At 36.8% G+C, this 17,983-nt stretch overlaps 1 protein-coding gene and 1 long non-coding RNA gene across 6 annotated transcripts in view; one reads left to right on the top strand and one right to left on the bottom strand.

The window, feature by feature from the left end:
- The window catches only part of LOC129455085 (potassium voltage-gated channel subfamily KQT member 4), a 61,262-nt gene that overhangs the window by 22,730 nt on the left and 20,549 nt on the right, over nucleotides 1-17,983 (bottom strand). For all 5 annotated transcript variants that reach the window (XM_055219747.2, XM_055219741.2, XM_055219745.2 and 2 more), the window contains exon 2: nucleotides 807-897. In XM_055219747.2, the coding sequence (XP_055075722.2) occupies nucleotides 807-897 (91 nt within the window). The remainder of the gene's footprint in view (nucleotides 1-806; nucleotides 898-17,983) is intronic.
- On the top strand, nucleotides 407-5,299 carry LOC141351467 (uncharacterized). The gene is made up of 4 exons (XR_012359734.1): nucleotides 407-558; nucleotides 639-695; nucleotides 810-949; nucleotides 2,734-5,299. It is a non-coding gene; the product is annotated as an uncharacterized lncRNA (long non-coding RNA).

Here is a 17,983-nt window from a genome sequence, read left to right as displayed (position 1 = left end):
CCCCTGATGTGATATAATGAAGCCGTACGCAAACATTACTAAATAAGCTTTTTGGGAACATTTGTAATCCATATCTGAAAAATGTGTTTTGCAAAGAGTCCTATAACGATTTAATAATTCAATAGTTCAGTCCAAATATACTTCACAGTCCTACAGCACAAGTGCAAGTTTATGCTTACAAAGTATTTCAGAACAATGCTAGGCTAGACTAATAAGATAAACCTCTTAGTAACACAATGGACAGGAAAACAGGCTTGCGTGCATGGCAGATTTAAAACCATAATGCTGGCAAACAGAAAAATTTACCCAATTCACCATTTTTAAAGACACACCTCTAAAAACTGACACACCCTGCTATTGGACGGACCAACATCCACAGAGGAAGCATTGAGCGATTAATTATTTAGATGCAATGCTGTTATGAATCTATGTAAAGACTGCAAAGACAATGTAATGTGATTGTTGCTTAGTGAAGGTACTTAGGACAGATACTTCAGTTCTCCGGCTGCCAGCTTTGACTACATTTCTGGATAGGAAACACAGGAAGGATTTCCTCAGGTAAGACAAAGTTAGCTGATTAATATAGAGCGTCAATTTACAATATTTTAAAAGTTACACTGACATCTATTTGGATACAGGGGTGCTGATTCTACAAGATGAGCCATCCAGTTTATGAGATGAGTAATATGTTTGATGTAATTCTGTTTACGATATCTTATGTGATTTGTGACACATGTGGATAGATGAAACCCTTGACTGGTCAAATACATAATTTCCATCTTAATTTCGAAATTTTAACCCCTTACCAGAATGAAGAGCGCCTCATTGGCGAATTTCTGATGGTCGGGGATGGTGGAGAAAACAGAAAGCACCAGACAGCTCAATACCAGAAGAAAACTGAAACACAAACACACACAAACTAACAGATCAAATACAATAGACAACTAGGGTGAGTGCTCTGATCTTTATTGTACAACAATTACTTCCGCTCTTTTAATCTGACTGCATAAGCAGTGTTTACGGTGTGCTGATATTTAGTATAACAGCACTGAATGTCTGCTTGCCTGCCTACAATTCTTGAAACTACTTTATTAGCATGAATAAAAATTATAAAATAACAGGCTATTTTGTGAGTAAATGTAAGGTACTTGGTAAGTTATTAAATGGTAAGTTACAGTATAAAGATTAAACAGCACTCTTGATTTTGTGACTTAAAGCAATATTCCAGCCAAATGTCAAAATTACCCCATGATTTACTCATCTTCAAGCAATCCGAGATACCTTTCAGACAAACACATTTGAGGTTAAGTAAATGTCAATGCTTTTCCTAGTTTAGTGCAAAACAGGAATCAGGGAACAACGTCTGACTTTGAAGCCCAAAAAAGTGCATCCATCATTCACAGAAGTTATCCGCTCGGCTTCAAGGGGTTAATAAAGGTCTTCTGCGGGTAATCGATGCGATTTTGTTAGAAAAATATTTTTTGCTAAAACTCTCTTGTGAATCATGTGAGTCCAAGATGGCATTGTTACCGGAAGCTAGTTATTATAGTTTATACATTTATATTTATAAAATAAATACAGATATTTTTCTTACAAAATCGCATCGATTATCAGCAGAAGACCATTTTTAACCCATTGGATCTATGTAGATTACTTCTGTGAAGGATAAATGCAATTTTTGGAGGTTTTAAGTCAGAAGAATGCAGCCTTTAAATCCATTCAAATTACTAATTATAATGTTTAAATTACTTCAACTAAGTAATAAGGTAAGTGATTTTTAACTTATTTTTACACTGTCAAAAAAGTTGGTTCAACTTAAAAAAGTTACTTGATTGCCTTAAAAACTTTTTTAAAAGCAATTTTTTTATTCCGTCATTGTTACCGGAAGCTACTTATTATAGTTAGAAATATGTATATATTTTTACAAAATCGCATCGATTACCAACAGAAGACCTTTATTAAAGGGACACTCCACTTAAAAAAAATATATGCTCATTTTACAGCTCACCTAAAGTTAAACATTTGATTTTTACTGTTTTGAAATCCATTGAGCTGATCTTCGGGTCTGGCGGTACCACTTTTAGCATAGCTTAGCACAATCAATTGAATCTGATTAGACCGTTAGCATTGCGCTCAAAAAAGAGTTTTAATATTTTTTCTATTTAAAACTTGAATCTTTTGTAGTTACATAATGTACTAAGACCGATGGAATATTATAGTTGCGATTTTCTAGGCCGACATGGCTATGAATTATACTCTCATTCTGGCGTAATAATCAAGGACTTTGCTGCCGTAACATGGCTGCAGGAGGCTCAATGATATTACGCTGCAGCAGAAAAAAGTCCCCTTAGTAAATTTCAATGGCAGGGGACTATTTTCAGGTGCTATGTTATATCATTGCGTGTGTATCCTCCTGAGGAAGGCGTAAGCCGCAACGCGTAGATCTACCTTTTAATTTTGTATGTAGCGAAGTGTAATAAAGGCGGAGTGCACAATGTTTGAAAAACGCTCTGGAAAAGGGAGTCGGGCCGACTAACAAAACACACTTGTAGCCAATCAGCAGTAAGGTGCGTAGCTACTAACCGAATGATGGACATATGTATCTCGAATAGCTTAAGGGTGAGTATACATGCAGTAATTTTGATATTTGGCTGGAGTATCCCTTTAATGGGAATGCATTATAGCAATGTGTTTTGTTATATTAACTCGTCTTTTTATTCTGTGACACTTTAGGAAGCAACAACAACATAAAAAGAAACAAATCAACAAACAAAAACACAAACATTTCACAGTGATGCAGTGAGACGGGCCAAAATTAAACACAAACGAGTGACAACATGTACTGAATGATCTTGGCCCCAATTTAATGACTCGGGTGCCATGGCACTGACAACCCATAATCCAAGCTGGCACATGGCTCATACACACAGATGCTCTTAATCACTGCTGTCACAGACCCACTCAGAATACCCAGCGTGCCCTATCAAAAATGGAGTGGGTAACAGCAGAGATTAAAACCTCACTTCCTGCCAGTTCTAGGAAGAACGCAAACTCTGGGAAAAGCAGCTCTTTTGTAAGAACCGAGGCCAGTGGACCGCTCCAGGTGTTACCAGCAGCTGAAGGCTTGCAAAACAAAAGCTGAATTCGGCATGACCATCCACATGCAAGCAGCTGCTGCCTGGGACAATGCCAAATCCCAAGAGGACCCGACCTGACACATCTGGCCTGCTGACTCGTACCATCCTTCAATGCGAAACTGTATGTCTGCGCTTTGCTAAGTACACAAGGAGAGAATGAGATGGGTCAGCTGCACTGGTGGGTGTAATGTGAAGGTTTGCAACTGTGTGTCTGTTCTAGGAGATATACAATAAGAGTTGCTTCAGACAAGCAGTCTTAACAAAAGATAAATAAAATCTTGCTGTTTAATGGAACGCTAAAAAATAACTGAAATACAACTACTGAAAGTCTTTCTTATAATCCATAATAGATTCAAACTTGGGAAAAATGCAGCAGAAACTCAACACCATACTCAAGACTAATGATCGACTGTAAGAGATTCCTTTTGATATAAAATTTACAATAAGTGCTCAGAAAAAAGTAAGAAGACATAGATAGAGGCATTAAGCATACACTGTAAAAAAGATTTGTTGGTTCAACTAAAAAACAGTAAGTTACATTAATTTTGAGTTAATTCAACTTAAAAATAATAGTTAACACCAAAACGTTGTGTAAAAATTTTTGTGCCAACTAATATAAGCTGAATTAACTCAAAATTTGAAGGCATCCTTTTTTTAAATGTAGAAACAGACGCTTTTGTATGTTGACATAAAACAGAACTTAAAAAACCTACAGTATTTTGGAAGTTGTGTGCACATTTACAAATGTTTTCATTTCCGTTACTTGCAAAAAATGTTGTCCCATTTGCTCTGCACATTACCCAGTTTAACCAAATTTAACAAAGTTCAGCTGGAGTTTAAAGTTTTCTAAAAACACATGCAGATGTTATTGTGAGCTTTGTTGCACGTTTTTTTTAAAGTCATAAAGATAAAAAAAATGTGTAAAACAAAAAGTGCATATACAGCATTAATATAAACATAAATGTGCATTATAGATCCATTATCATTGAAATGTGCTCTAAAACATATTCTTTCTGCTAAATACCATTTGAGGAAACATGAGACGACTAATAGGTTATTTCATCCCTGCATGTTTTTCACATTAGTTTTATCCTTTCTGCTGAGCGTGACTGATTAGTGCAAAGTAATACACAGGTAAAATGATCTATCACCAAAACAAGCAAGAAAAAAAGGAATCCAGAAGCACTGCAAGCCGGAATCATCAACAATCCTACTGGATGGACAGATGACAGAGGACGAAAATGAACAGAAACTGCTTAGCTACCTCAACAATCTTCCATCAAAAAACGATTAATGCCACAAAAAATAGATACATTACGCAAAGGTCACGTGCGGCGGGTAGCATTTCAGCTGAGAGGCGAGTTTTGAACCCAACCTCCAAGCCCAAAAGTCAATCAGAAAGAAAAAAACAGAAATCAAATCCTTAAATCAGCAGAAAAGATGGTCTCATGAGATCAAAACAATCTTGTTCCACGACTGCAGTTTTTTCTTTATTTCCCATAACCGAGTGCTTGATCTAACTGTAAATCATGTCAATATCTTTGTCTGATGGATTGCTTTTGTTGGCAGGGTCTAAGTAAAAATGTAAAATTTGGATTTCAGGAAAGTTTATTACAAAAATAACTGTACAAACAACAAATTGACCCTATAAATGCCAGAATAAGAAAACAGTCACACATTCCACCCACCAGTTATCCTAATGTAAAACAATCACAATTTAAAGAGAGCTATCTTGTTTAATAGCAAATGGGTGATTCCCGCAAAATTATGAATGGGTGATTCATTAGATGTCATGAAACATTTTGATAAAAAAGTAAATGCAAAGTAAGAGTATCAAAATAAAAAGCATACAGTTACAAACATCTCTTCATGTACTATTTTGCACATGATTTTAAATGACATCATACAAACCAATTTTGTTTTTTTCCACATTTAAGGGGAAATTTTCATTACCGCAATGTGTCCATGACTGGATTTTGGTTCTTTGACATGGAAATATTTATAATTAAAAAATAAAAAAAATATAAAGCTTCAGTGCATGTTATACTATAAACATTTAGAGTAAAGAAACATGTGGTATTTGGTGATCATTGGTAAATGTAGAGTCAATAATAAGGAATATAAATGTGTCCAAGACCAATTTTCTCATCCTCCGCAACAATTTTCAACCATTATTTTAGCCCTCAAGGAACTAACATTTAAAAAAAAAAAATAGTTGGAAGGGACATAATTGAATGTGACACTCAAGATGGCTATCAGGTAAGCAGTTCTTATTTTATAAAAGTTGAAATTTTGTTTGTCATAGTACCTAGACAACTTTTTAGTTCTCATTACCGAAAGATGAGTTTGTAAATGCATATATTTAATATAATATTATGTTGCGGTAATGATCATTTTTGATCATCTAAAAAATGTAAATAATTCTATAGGAAGTATATTTTTTAAATCCTCTAATAATAATGGTTATAGTAAGTTCAGACCTTAATCTTATATGTGCAAAAAAATGGCTTCAATGGCTTTTTAAAAAAAATCTGATGCTGGACACCTTTTAAATCTGGATTTCGTAGAATCACCCAAATGCGTTTTTTATATCAAATAGTCACTGAATAAAAACTAATTACACCAATTTAAATTGTTCATTTACATGTGACATTGATCATGCACAGAGATAAAAATTATTTTACAACATAATATATTAATATTAAATAATTAATAAACATCTGACCCTTCATTTCTTTTAATAAGAAAAAGTACAGTTCATGGCTAATAATAAAACATATTTATATTCCTGTTTAACTTTAAAGATTGGTGTTCTTACTGTGCCATTTACTGTATGAACCAAAGAGCTGAGATCCGAGCCCGCAGAACATAAATACCCTTTAAGTCAATCCATCCATCCATCCAAGCTCAGCTACAAGAAAATGTTTGTTTTACAGTAAATGTAAAAAAAATGGATTTCTTTATAGCATTACATTTTAAAAAAGTATTTTCAGTTTTATACAAAACCATTTAATATGGGTTATGAAATAATGCAATGATAAGTCAATGGCCGTGTCTTTCTACTCTTTCCCTATCACACAATTAAGATAAAGCATGTTGTAATGGAACCTACTGTGATGCCTATCGCACTAAATCTCAAGCTAAATTCATCACTGGGACTGTTAATATGCCATAAAAGCCACGGTGAGATGAAAGCAGGAGGACAGAGATATGGGCCATGTGGGTAAATAAAGGAGATGATGAATGGTAAGGACTTCCTACATTGCTGAGCTGGACATCGTGGTTCGTACGCTACACAACATCTGCACATAACGGTATAGAGACTGTGACCCTAATTCAATCAGGACATCTGATGGAGCAGGCATCAGTTACATAGATAGATAGAGAGAGAGAGAGAGAGAGAGAGAGAGAGAGAGAGAGAGAGAGAGAGAGAGAGAGAGAGAGAGAGAGAGAGAGAGAGACTGACACAAAAAAACATGGGTGCCACAGGAAGTAAGGTTGTGTCCACACTTTGATCAAAACACATGCATCCAGAAAATAAGTTATAAAATAAAACATGCAGTGTGAATTGTACAGTGCTCATGTAGTTTCATTTGTAGAGCATTGTTTTGGCAGGACTCTAAAAATGGCTGGGTTATTTTTAAGCCATGTTTAGTAAATATTGGACAGAACACACTGCTGGGTTATTTTAACCCAACTGATGGGTTATTATAACTCATAGTTGCATAACAACAACCCAACATTAACCCAGCTGTGTTCTGTCCAATATTAACCCGTTATGGGTTAATAATAACCTCAGCTGTTTTTATAGTGAGGGAATACTGATAAAAAGTATACCTTCAATGAGCTGTAAGTCACTTTGAATAAAAGCATCTGGCAAATAAAATTGTAAATTAAGCACACACCACAGGACAGTGAGATACTGTGTCTTCTATTATAGCATTGTTTTTTATTTACTCGTTTTATTAATATATTAATTTCATTACAGTAAATCTACACAAGACAAGTGTGGTAGCACTGAGAAAGACTATAAATATCCACGTGCCTTGTAGTGTGACAGCCTACAAATCTGTTGTGGTACACACTAGCACATTGTTAAAGCTGCAAGGTGTCTTTAGGGAATACAGGAAAAGGAAAGCTGAAGTTGCAATTCAAATAGAAGATGAATGCGTTGATATTGTGCGAGTCTTTATATAGTGCAATTAGATGTGTGAAGTAACACAATACGAAACACAAAAGAAATCATCTGAATATCTTTCAAAGTCACATCAGGGAAAATTAGATCAATAAAAGTTGTACACACTCGCCCCATGACCCACCATAATTTTTCTTCAATGCTGTACCGTCATAAAAAATAACGGTCGAAAAATGGCCCCTATAGCAGTCACTGGGGCAGTGCCCTTTAAAGGGACACTCTACTTTTTTTTTAAATATACTCATTTCCCAGCTCCCTTGGAGTTAAACTAATGGCGCTTTTCCATTGCATAGTACCCCACGGTTTGGTTTAGTTTGTGTCGGGTCAGCTTACTTTTGGGAGCTTTTCCATTAGGTGCAGTACATGGTACCCGATACTTTTTTTCGTACCACCTCGGTTGCGGTTCCAAGCGACCTGAGCTGATACCAAACGTGATGCGAAAACACAGTAGATCACTGCTTGGTCTGAAAGAAACGTCACAACAGCGTCATTCTGTTAGCTTTACCTTTAGTGCTAGCTTGCGCTGTCTCGAGCAAACATGTTGTCATCTGTGCTCTGCTATAAGTTCCCAAACTCCTTTTTAGCAATGAAAAACATCCACATGTTGAGAATCAGCGTCACCATAACAGTTTTTTCCAGACTTGCAGTTTGTGGCGGAACATTCACGATGACCACGTCAGCATTATATGCTTAAATGCAACTTCAGTGAGGGTCAGCAGAGCGCCGTCGGCTGACGCCTCGGGTGTTTGAACAGAAACTGTCATGTGATGTGATACAGAGGTAGTGATAAACGCGATGTGCAAACATCTATTTGTGGTGGCCAATTTTAATTTTGTGGTGGAGAAATAAATAAACGTATGGGAATACAACGACGCTCTCCTCTCACTTGTATGATGTCACAGCTGTAGGCAGCGCAAATATAACGACACGCCTATAATCCATTCCACTGCGAAGTGATACTAAACTCAATGGAAAAGCTAACCACGCCAAAGTGAGGTGAGCTGACCCGACCCAAACTAAACTAAACCGTGGGGTACTATGCAATGGAAAAGCGCCATTAGTACAGTGGTCTGAGTACACGATGTAACTAAAGTCGAGTCAAGTTTTAAATAGGAAAAATATTGAAACTCTGATTATTTTTGGCACAATGCTAATGGCTTAATCAGATTCAATGGATTGTGCTAAGCTATGCTAAAAGTGCTAGCGTCAGACCCGGAGATCAGCTGAATGGATTCTAAAACGGTAAAAATCAATTGTTTAACTCTAGGGGAGCTGGAAAAAGATTTAGGTACAAAAAGGGAACCACCCTAGTGACAGCAAGGGACCATTTTTAAAATCTTTTTCTGACAGGCAGCATAAAAAAAAGATGGGTCATAGGGCGAGTTGTTTACATTCCAAGAACTGAACATGACAAATACAAATATTCAAATGATGGGAAATAATTCAGTAATTTACAAGCTTCAAAAGAAATTCTGCTGTAAAATACCAGGTCAACCAAACAATACATCCATAACGCGATCTGTGATCAACCGTCTACAGAGTTCCTAAGAACTCATTTCATTTGAGCATGGAATTTATGCATGGAACTTGGAACTGTTTATGGTACTCTACAGACTGCACAGTTGTGTAAGATGAAAATAAAAAGCAAGAACAGATGAATGGGGGGGGTGAATAAGGTTCCAATGCCTCAGGAAAACGCAAATCCTAAATGTCAGCAAAACAGAATTAACACTGATACCCATATAAAACAAATAGAAATACTATCATTCATAATACGATAAACGCTGACACTTCTCAGAACAAACCACAGACTGATTTCAGATTTCAGCAGCCAAACTTACTAAATAATGAAGAATTCCCAGTGTAATGGTGTTATTACTATTAGGACTAAACATTAATAAAAGTAAACATCAGAGAAGGACACTTCAGAACTGGAAAGGAACAGCAAGTTATTGCGCAAGTCCACGGTTGCTCCATTTGTTGGTTTAAAATGTTTTATTTTTTATCGTCTGGCTTAAAAGAAAAATGAGCCACCAAAAAGCTATATAGAGCCTAAAGAGGAACTGAATTTCAGAAGTTCTTGGGAATCTCTTAACTGGTAATTCAATTTTAAATCTTTTAAATCTCTGGTATACTGATGTGCCCAAGTGTTACTAATGTATATTCGTGTGTCTCCCCATTCACCCCAGCACACGAACAGTGACACACACACACACACACACACGCGCTGTGGCCTTCTTGTCAGAGGATCCCACTTAAGCCATAGTTTGAAAGGGCATCGTGAACAATCACAGCCATGAGTCGCAGTATTACGAGGGTGATATTTGCTGAGCGGGCATATTTGCTGAGCAGTAAGAGATGTTAATTGGACGGCAGGCAGGTGCTGAGAGGCTTGACATTTACAGACAATACAGTTGCAATGAGCAGACATATAGAGGATCCTCTTCACTTCCTGAACACACAGGATATAACACACAAACATTTGAATTTTCACACCGGAAAATAAGCTAATGCCATTGTGTTACCATTTAATACCAGATGTGTGCCATAAGGTAAAATATGGATTTACATCTTTGTTGCATTGGAATTACTTGTTTTTATTCAAACCAAACTGCAACTTTGTTATATGCAGCCTACATTTCAATACAGCAGTTTTACATACACAGTCAGAAAAATGGTAGTCCCTATAGGCTAATAGCATGTTTCTATTTGAACTACAGCAGTTCCAGAATATAAACAAAATGTTAAATATCCCTAAACTATTTTGCTATTTTTGTGATGATTTACTTAAAAGTTAATACGTCTCTAGGGATTAAAATGTTGCCCCTATAAAGTTAGAGTACTTGGTTTCCAAATGACTGGGATTGGAAAGTGACCCAGTGGCCGGTTGCATAAGCATAGTCGTGAAGTTTAGACTGTAAGGAAAACACTACAGTTTTTTATATTTTACTATGTTCTTACCTTAACTTAGATGAATTAATACATACCTTTCTTTTTTCAATGCGTGCACTTAATCTTTGTAAAACGCAGCGTGAATGTGTTAGCATTTAGCCTAGCCCCATTCATTCCTTAGGATCCAAACAGGGATGAATTAAGAAGCCACTAAACACTTCCATGTTTTTCTGTTTAAAGTAGGGATGCACCGAAATGAAAATTCTTGGCAGAAACCGAAAACAGGAAACCAAGGCCGAAAAACCGAAACCGAAACACCGAAATAAATTATTATGCCAATTATTAGTACAATTGCATTTATGGCTATCACTGTGTACTAAATTTACTAGGGGTGTGTGACGAATTAAAAAAACTCACAGTTCGGATCACATTACAGTTTTTGAGGCACAGATCAGATTATTTTTTGGATCAGCAAAAAGGTGGGAAAAATCTAATAAACAATAAAGATATTGCAAACATTTATAAAAAAAGAACAAAGTTGTACATTAATAAGGTCTGAAATTAGCATTTTAACACAACTGAATGCTATTTTCACATATTATCTGTTCTGTTGTCAGACATATAGGGGCAGTTTCCCAGACAGGGATTAGACTAGTCCTAGACTAAATAAATGTAAGAGCTGTCCAAACTGAAAACAACTTGCCCTGACGTATCTTAAAATGCATCAGTGCCCTTTGTTTTGCCTCAAAATGCACACAAGTAATGTTTATAATAAAGCATGTTTGTTAAAACTAGTTATATTTAATAATTAAATTAAGGCCTAGTCCTGGTTTAAGATAATCCCTGTCTGGGAAACCTGCCCATAGTGGCGTTTTCCCAGACAGGGATTAGACTAGTCCTAGACTAAAATAAATATAAGAGCTGTCCAAACTGAAAACATCTTGCCCTGACATATCTTAAAATACATCAGTGCCTTTAGTTTGTCCTCAAAATGCACACAAGTAATGTTTTTAGTAAGGCATGTTTGTTTAAACTAATTATATTTCCTAATTAAACTAAGGTCTAGTTCTGGTTTAAGCTAATCTCTGTCCAGGAAACCACCCCAAAGACTACTAAAATAGTGACTAAACATGACCCAATAACCTTGTGTTTAATCCAACCAGCTGTTACTTTAACTACTAAGTTACTAAAATCTTGATTTATAAACGAGACATCGCAGACAATTCGGCGCAAATTACAAAATTGCCATTACACAGAGTTACTACAGAAGGCATGCGCGGGCATAGGAGAGAGAGAGCTCGCGCACAAGCACATAGAGAACCAGTGTGTGTGTGGGAAAACGCCGCTAACCTTTCATGATAAACTCGAATCAGTCGTCTTCTCCGTCAGTAACATCTGACGTTAACGTGAAAATGCAAGTACACAAAGGAATCCGCATGGAAAACACATCCAACTTTTAATTCTTTCACTCAGTGTCATGTATGAGAGGCGCTGTCTAGGGGCTTCACGCACAGAGAGAGAGACAGAGAGAGAGCGTGCACAAGAGAGGCACCACTGAGCGCTCACAACAATAAATGAAGCCGTTTTAAATGAAAATAAAAATGTAAATGTTGCGACCATTGTTGATTTTGTGGCGCACACAAACAAATAAATGTATGGATAACACTGCCAGGAGCAGAAGCCGCCATTACGCGAGATTAATGTAAACAGCGTGACGCGTTGCGTAGTCGACGTAATCGATGACGTTGACGCGTCATTGCAGCACTATTGAGCACGAAGGGGAGGGGTGGGAGACGACTGATCACCGTGAGTGAAACCCAAGCGCTAGCGCACAGATGGGAGGGGCGCGGTTGACATTCATTTTCGGTTTACATTTTCGGCTGGATTTTTTATTTCGGCCCGAAACCGATAATGCCATTTTCGGCCGAAATTTTCGGCGACCGAAATTTCGGTGCATCCCTAATTTAAAGACTGTTACATTACACAAGTAAGTATGGTGGCACAAAATAAAACGTGGCAATTTTTTAAGCGGATAAACCTCGGCGCGCAGTAATCACTCCTGATTACTCCTCCTCTCGCTCAAATGTCCGTCAATATTACTGCACCTGAGGTCGAAGTGCTGCTAAGTGCTCTTATACCATACAATATAGTTCTCATTTTTTATTCGCCACGTTTTATTTTGTGCTACCATACTTACTCGTGTAACTACTCATGTAACAGTCTTTAAATAGGGAAAACATGGAAGTGTTTGGTGGATTCTAAATTCATCCCTGTTTGGATCCCAAAGGAATGAATGGGGCTAGGCTAAATGCTAACACATTCACGACACGCTGTACAAAGATTAAGTGCACACATTGAAAAAAGATAGGTATGCATTGATTAATCTAAGTTAAGGTAAGAACATAGTAAAATATTGAAAAACAGTGATGTTTTCCTTTAAAACAGTTATAATCAGTCTTGAAGAAAAAATACAAATACAGACTAATTTTAAGACTAGTCTAAAAGAGTTCAGATCAGATCTGAATTCAGTTCAGTTCAGTCAACAACTCTTAAAGGGAAATTTGCTGTCCTCTGTGCCACTCCAACTGAATAGTTCCTTTAAAAAAAAGTTGAATGAATGAATACCCAAAAATTTGCTATTGTTAAAGAAGCAATTTTACACAAACGGACACAAATATACACAAACATGCACGCTTGCTAAATATTTGAAGCAATGCTTTTAAAGCACACTCGCGCCCTTTTCCCACACAAAGTTTATTGCCCAGCTTTACTGTATTTATGTGCTGACATTTCACAACTCAGTGCACTGCTAACATCACTCCAAAAGCGCAGAGCACTGCAAAATATAATGCTTTTATTTACACACGAGCCGGAAAAGGGAAGCTAGCGCAACTGGGCCACCTTAAATGAGTAGTAGCTCTGATTTCAATCAGTATTGTTTCTAACCATGACCCGTCTTTCGGTATCTCACTCTGCGCTTATTGTGGTGCCTTGATGGTCGGACAGCTTAGCTGTATTTCAGCAACATTCACTTATACCTTCACATTTTTATGACCTGACGTTATTGATCAAATTAAAGGCTGATGATCTAAACTACATATAAGCTGTATTGATCAGGGCAGGCTACAGATCACAATGCACCATCACTTACTTAATCAACAATAAATTTATGACAGTCCCTCTTAATAATAGCAATAAAAAGCTTTCACACTTTTAAAAGGTATTCTCTTCATCCATCTATCACACTGTAAAGTAAAAAAGTGCATTCTGATTTATTTATTTCTTAACGCCGCTCCGGCACCTATGGCTATATTTATTCCGAAAACCAGTTAATACACACAAGTTGATGCACAATTTCAGACTCTGGGACAAAACCGGAGTACCTGAAGTAAACACACATTGACACAGGGAGAACATGCAAACTCCACCCAGAACTCCAGCCGAGGCTTAAACCGGAGACCTTCTTGCTGTAAACATTCTTATTTGATTTCAAAATCTTTTATTTGAACATGTTGTACATACAAATGAAAAGAAGGTGATAGTAACAGTAGTACCCAAAGAGCCAGTGTATACACTAAAAAAATGAATTTCCTATTTTTAGTATTTTGGTTTTCAGTATAAATATCTTAAAATGTTATGCATTTTCTTGATGAGCAGAATGACCTAAGAAAATAAGTCTAGTTTTTAGACAAAAAATATACAATTTAAGTGAATTTGCACTCTCATGCTGCGTTTACACTAACCACGTTTCAGGGGTCAAAATTGCGTCTACCGCGCCTAGTTTGCCGCTTGAACCGTTTGAATGCATTTGCGTGTCTAGAGCAAAGTAGACGTGTGAAAAAAGCAAGCATTTGACGTGTGTCAGAGGCAAAATCCGCTTCTTGTGGGAGGGGCAAGTGCTATGTGGTTGTCTGTTTGCAGGATGGCTGATGTTGATTTATCGAGAGAGTTACCGGTTTGTATTTAGTCACCTTACTATAGGGGGAAAATAAACGGCGCGGGTTGATAAACATCACGTGACTCAAAAGTGAAATGTGTATTTACAATTTACCAGGTTGCCAAATGTCCTCACTGACACTCTTCCAAGCGAGGTCCTTTATAGGTCCTATATAGGTCTCTATAGAAATAAGAACTTGTGTCGTATAGCTTCGGGTGACTGCTCCCGGACAATATCATGCATTCCTCCATGTTGAATGAGTGACTCCGGGCAGGGCTGCCACCACAGAAGCAAGCAGGCTCCTGATTGGTTAACACGGCGCGAAATTCCGCCAAAGTTCAAAATTTTCAACTCGGGCGCCAGCCGCAAATTCGCATCAAACGCAAAATGCACAAAAAGCACCAATCGCGCGTACCGCGCCAGGCGCTCAATTCGCGCGCGCGAATGAGACGGTATCACGTTTTCCGCGCCAAACGCCTCATTCGTGCCGCGAGACCTCCAGACGCACGTCAACGCATCTTTACATTGACTTAACATTGAAATCACCCGCGCTTTACGCCTCTACTGCGGCTGATGTAAACGCAGCATTAGAACAGATGTGTGAAAAACAACACATTAGTGTTGATTCTGGGACAACACACTAAATGCGTTGTCCTGGAATCCACACATCTCTGGGTTATTATTGAAACGACACATTTTGTGTTACTTTTAACACAACGTGTTATATTTTAACACAAAATTACACATAATGTGTTAAAATTACACATAATGTGTTAAAAGTTTAACGCACAAAGATGTGTAAATCCTTTCTAAGAGTGTGTGCTTTAAACAAGCAAAAATGTCTGCCAATGGTGTGAGAAAAAAATCTTGAAATAAGTTTACTTAAATCAAGAAAAAATTTCTCACCTCATTGGCAGATATTTTTAGTTTTAAGCACAATTTCACAAATTGCATATTTTTTTTCTAAAAACTAGACTTATTTTCTTAGGTCATTTTGGTCATCAAGTAAATACATCATGATTTAAGATTTTTTAAATATTTTTACTGAAAACAAGACAAAAATACGAAGTAAGAAAGTCATTTTTTTCCAGTGTAACTTGTTTTATCAGTATTATTATTTGAAAAGATTAAAAAAGGAAAAAAACTGTGTTCCTAGTTGGCTATGCCACTGCAAAAATCATATACAGTACTGTGCATAAGTCTCAGGCCACCATGCCACAATTAGATTTGTTGTTTTTGCAATGTTATAGTGATCATATATAATTGTTTCTCAGTCTCTTTAATAAAATACACCCAGACAATTCAGGAAATGTGTATGTAGTATTAAAAACTGTATAAAAGTATAAACTGATGTGTCAAGTTTTTATGGTAAACTCCCCTTCCACTTGAGCAATAGCAGGAAACTGCAGGATCTCCTAAACCTAAATAAAATTAAATCCTCATTTCTAATTTTAAAGAAAGTAGTCTTTTTACTTCATTCTGCTCAAAAACGCTCAAGATGTGTTTAGTGCTACCCAGTCTCAAGTAGATGCGTATACATAGCACAAAGTGGCGTGCATATGATACGCCAGTCCTTCCCATTCACTTAAACGGTGCATCTTTTTTTGTCGTTTTAATTATTGGTTTCTCATTTTTTTCTGTTTTTTTAAACCATTTTCGCTTGGGTTTAGGGTTAGATTTTAGATTTGCTTAATGAGGTTATTTAATATACAGGTTTCACCATGTTTTTGTCCATATTTAAGCCATGGTCGCTTGGAGTTGGGGTTAGAGTTGGGGTTTGGGTTAGGATGTCATTTTTATATAAGAAAAAGTTGTTCTAGCCCAAAACCCAAGCGAAAATGGTAAAAAAAGCAAAAAATAGAGAAACCAATAAATAAAAAGACAAAAAAAGATGCACCGTTTAAGTGAATGGGAAGGACTGGCGTATCATATGCACGCCAAAGTGGAATTTGGCATATGTATTGCACGATTTTTACACTTCATGCTATTTATACGCAACTCCGTGAGACTGGGCTGGTTTAGTGCCAAGAGAGGTCACACTAAACATTGACGATGCCTAAAGAAGACATTTAGCCATGAAAATGTTATTTATACATTTTTTTTTACATATTTTCTGTATTTTCTGTTTTTATCTTAATAAAATATTGAAAAATAAATATGGATGGACATTAAAACTTCTAAAACAACAAGTCTGGTGGTGGTGGCCTAAGACTTTTGCACAGTATTGTATCTAAAAAGTTAAAGGTTAACAAGAGTAAAATCTTCCCCCTAAAGTCTGATCACAAATTAATGACAGGAAGTTAGAACGAGCGTACACTACACACCAAACTCTTGACAATGAACAGCCAACAACACCAATCTTTAACTTTTACAAACACATTCGGCACAGAGCACAGATCAATATTTAACACATACACAGTTAGGTCTTTATTCAGCTATAAAAGTGAAACTCAAGCATACTCATAAGAAAGTGACAGAACTTTCTTTTAGTGGATTATCAGATTAACAAGAACAGTGAAAAACAAAAGAAATAAGTGGCTTTGACATTTGACCTGAGGCTGACTGGATTAAGATGTTTATGAATTCCAGGATGTGAGAAAGAGGTTACACAGCTCGGGTGGTCAGCCTTGCAGAGCCTTTATGTTAATCTTTGACATGTCGCTATGTCATATAAGCAGAGATGTGTGTAGAAGCTGTCTTGGATGAAGATGAAGAACATCATCTAACTAACTAATTTATATATTTAAGTCTAGCAAAGCGTCAGTTAAAGCAATGCAAGCTTCATCATAACAGCAATGTTTCCTTTCAGCTCAGATAGCGCAGGATTGTCCTCCTGACCCTCCAGTGGAAAAGTTTATTTTGAAGACAGCTGTATTAACACACAGGTGATGAGGGCATCTGGCAGCGGAGAAGAGACATTTAAAGAGCACGCCAAATGCTATCTCACCATTATGCTTATCATCCACTGTACTATTTACAAGATCACAAGGCTACCATCTTTGACCAAGACTTCAAACATGGACCATCTATACGCCTGCTGTGGCATGCTGGAGAGCAATCACCTTGTCAACACCGCTGCAACCTGACACAAAACACAGGACAGAGACACCAGCATCCTTGTATCTCATCGCTGTTACTGATGTTTAACCTGGTGCCACTAGAGATGTTACTGCAGACTACCGGTCCAGAACATTTTACAAGGTTCAATTAATTTTTCTTAAAATTCACATTTAAAACCACAGTATTTTAGTATCAGCTTTGTGTTATCCCATATTTCTGATAGCATCTTGTGTGCTTCAAAAGACGTCAATCTGACTCAAATGAGTTAACATAGTCAAAAATGTCAATTTCAATGTCAAAAATATCCTTATTTGATTAAACTTTTCTCTAGATTTAAATGGGATTTCTTCTGGACTGTATTTCTTATAGTGAAGAGCAAAAGCTGAGAGAGATACTTGTGAACTAACTCTGACCTCATTCATTATAAGAAACACACTACAGCCACAGACCGAAGACCATCCTGGCCAACACAAGACTGCGAAACTTTTGTCATGTCTTAAATTCACATGCATATGTGTACAGAATGGCAGATCCAGAGATGAATGTACATACACTCTCACACATACGTACTGTATACACACCTACTTAGATCTGTCAAGCCTGATATATGACTGGTAAAAACATGACCTCATTGTTGCCAGACCAACACAGGGCGACAGTGTCCATTACTGACCTTCCACTGAAAAAATAAACATTTTACAGCAATTAAAACTTATTAAATAGACTTATTTTGTTTTAATAGACACTTAACCCTTAACATTT

This window comes from Misgurnus anguillicaudatus, chromosome 20, assembly GCF_027580225.2.
Source record: "Misgurnus anguillicaudatus chromosome 20, ASM2758022v2, whole genome shotgun sequence".
Lineage (NCBI taxonomy): Eukaryota > Metazoa > Chordata > Actinopteri > Cypriniformes > Cobitidae > Misgurnus > Misgurnus anguillicaudatus.
Note: the sequence above shows the minus strand (reverse complement) of the source record. Positions and strands in the feature narration are given on the sequence as shown.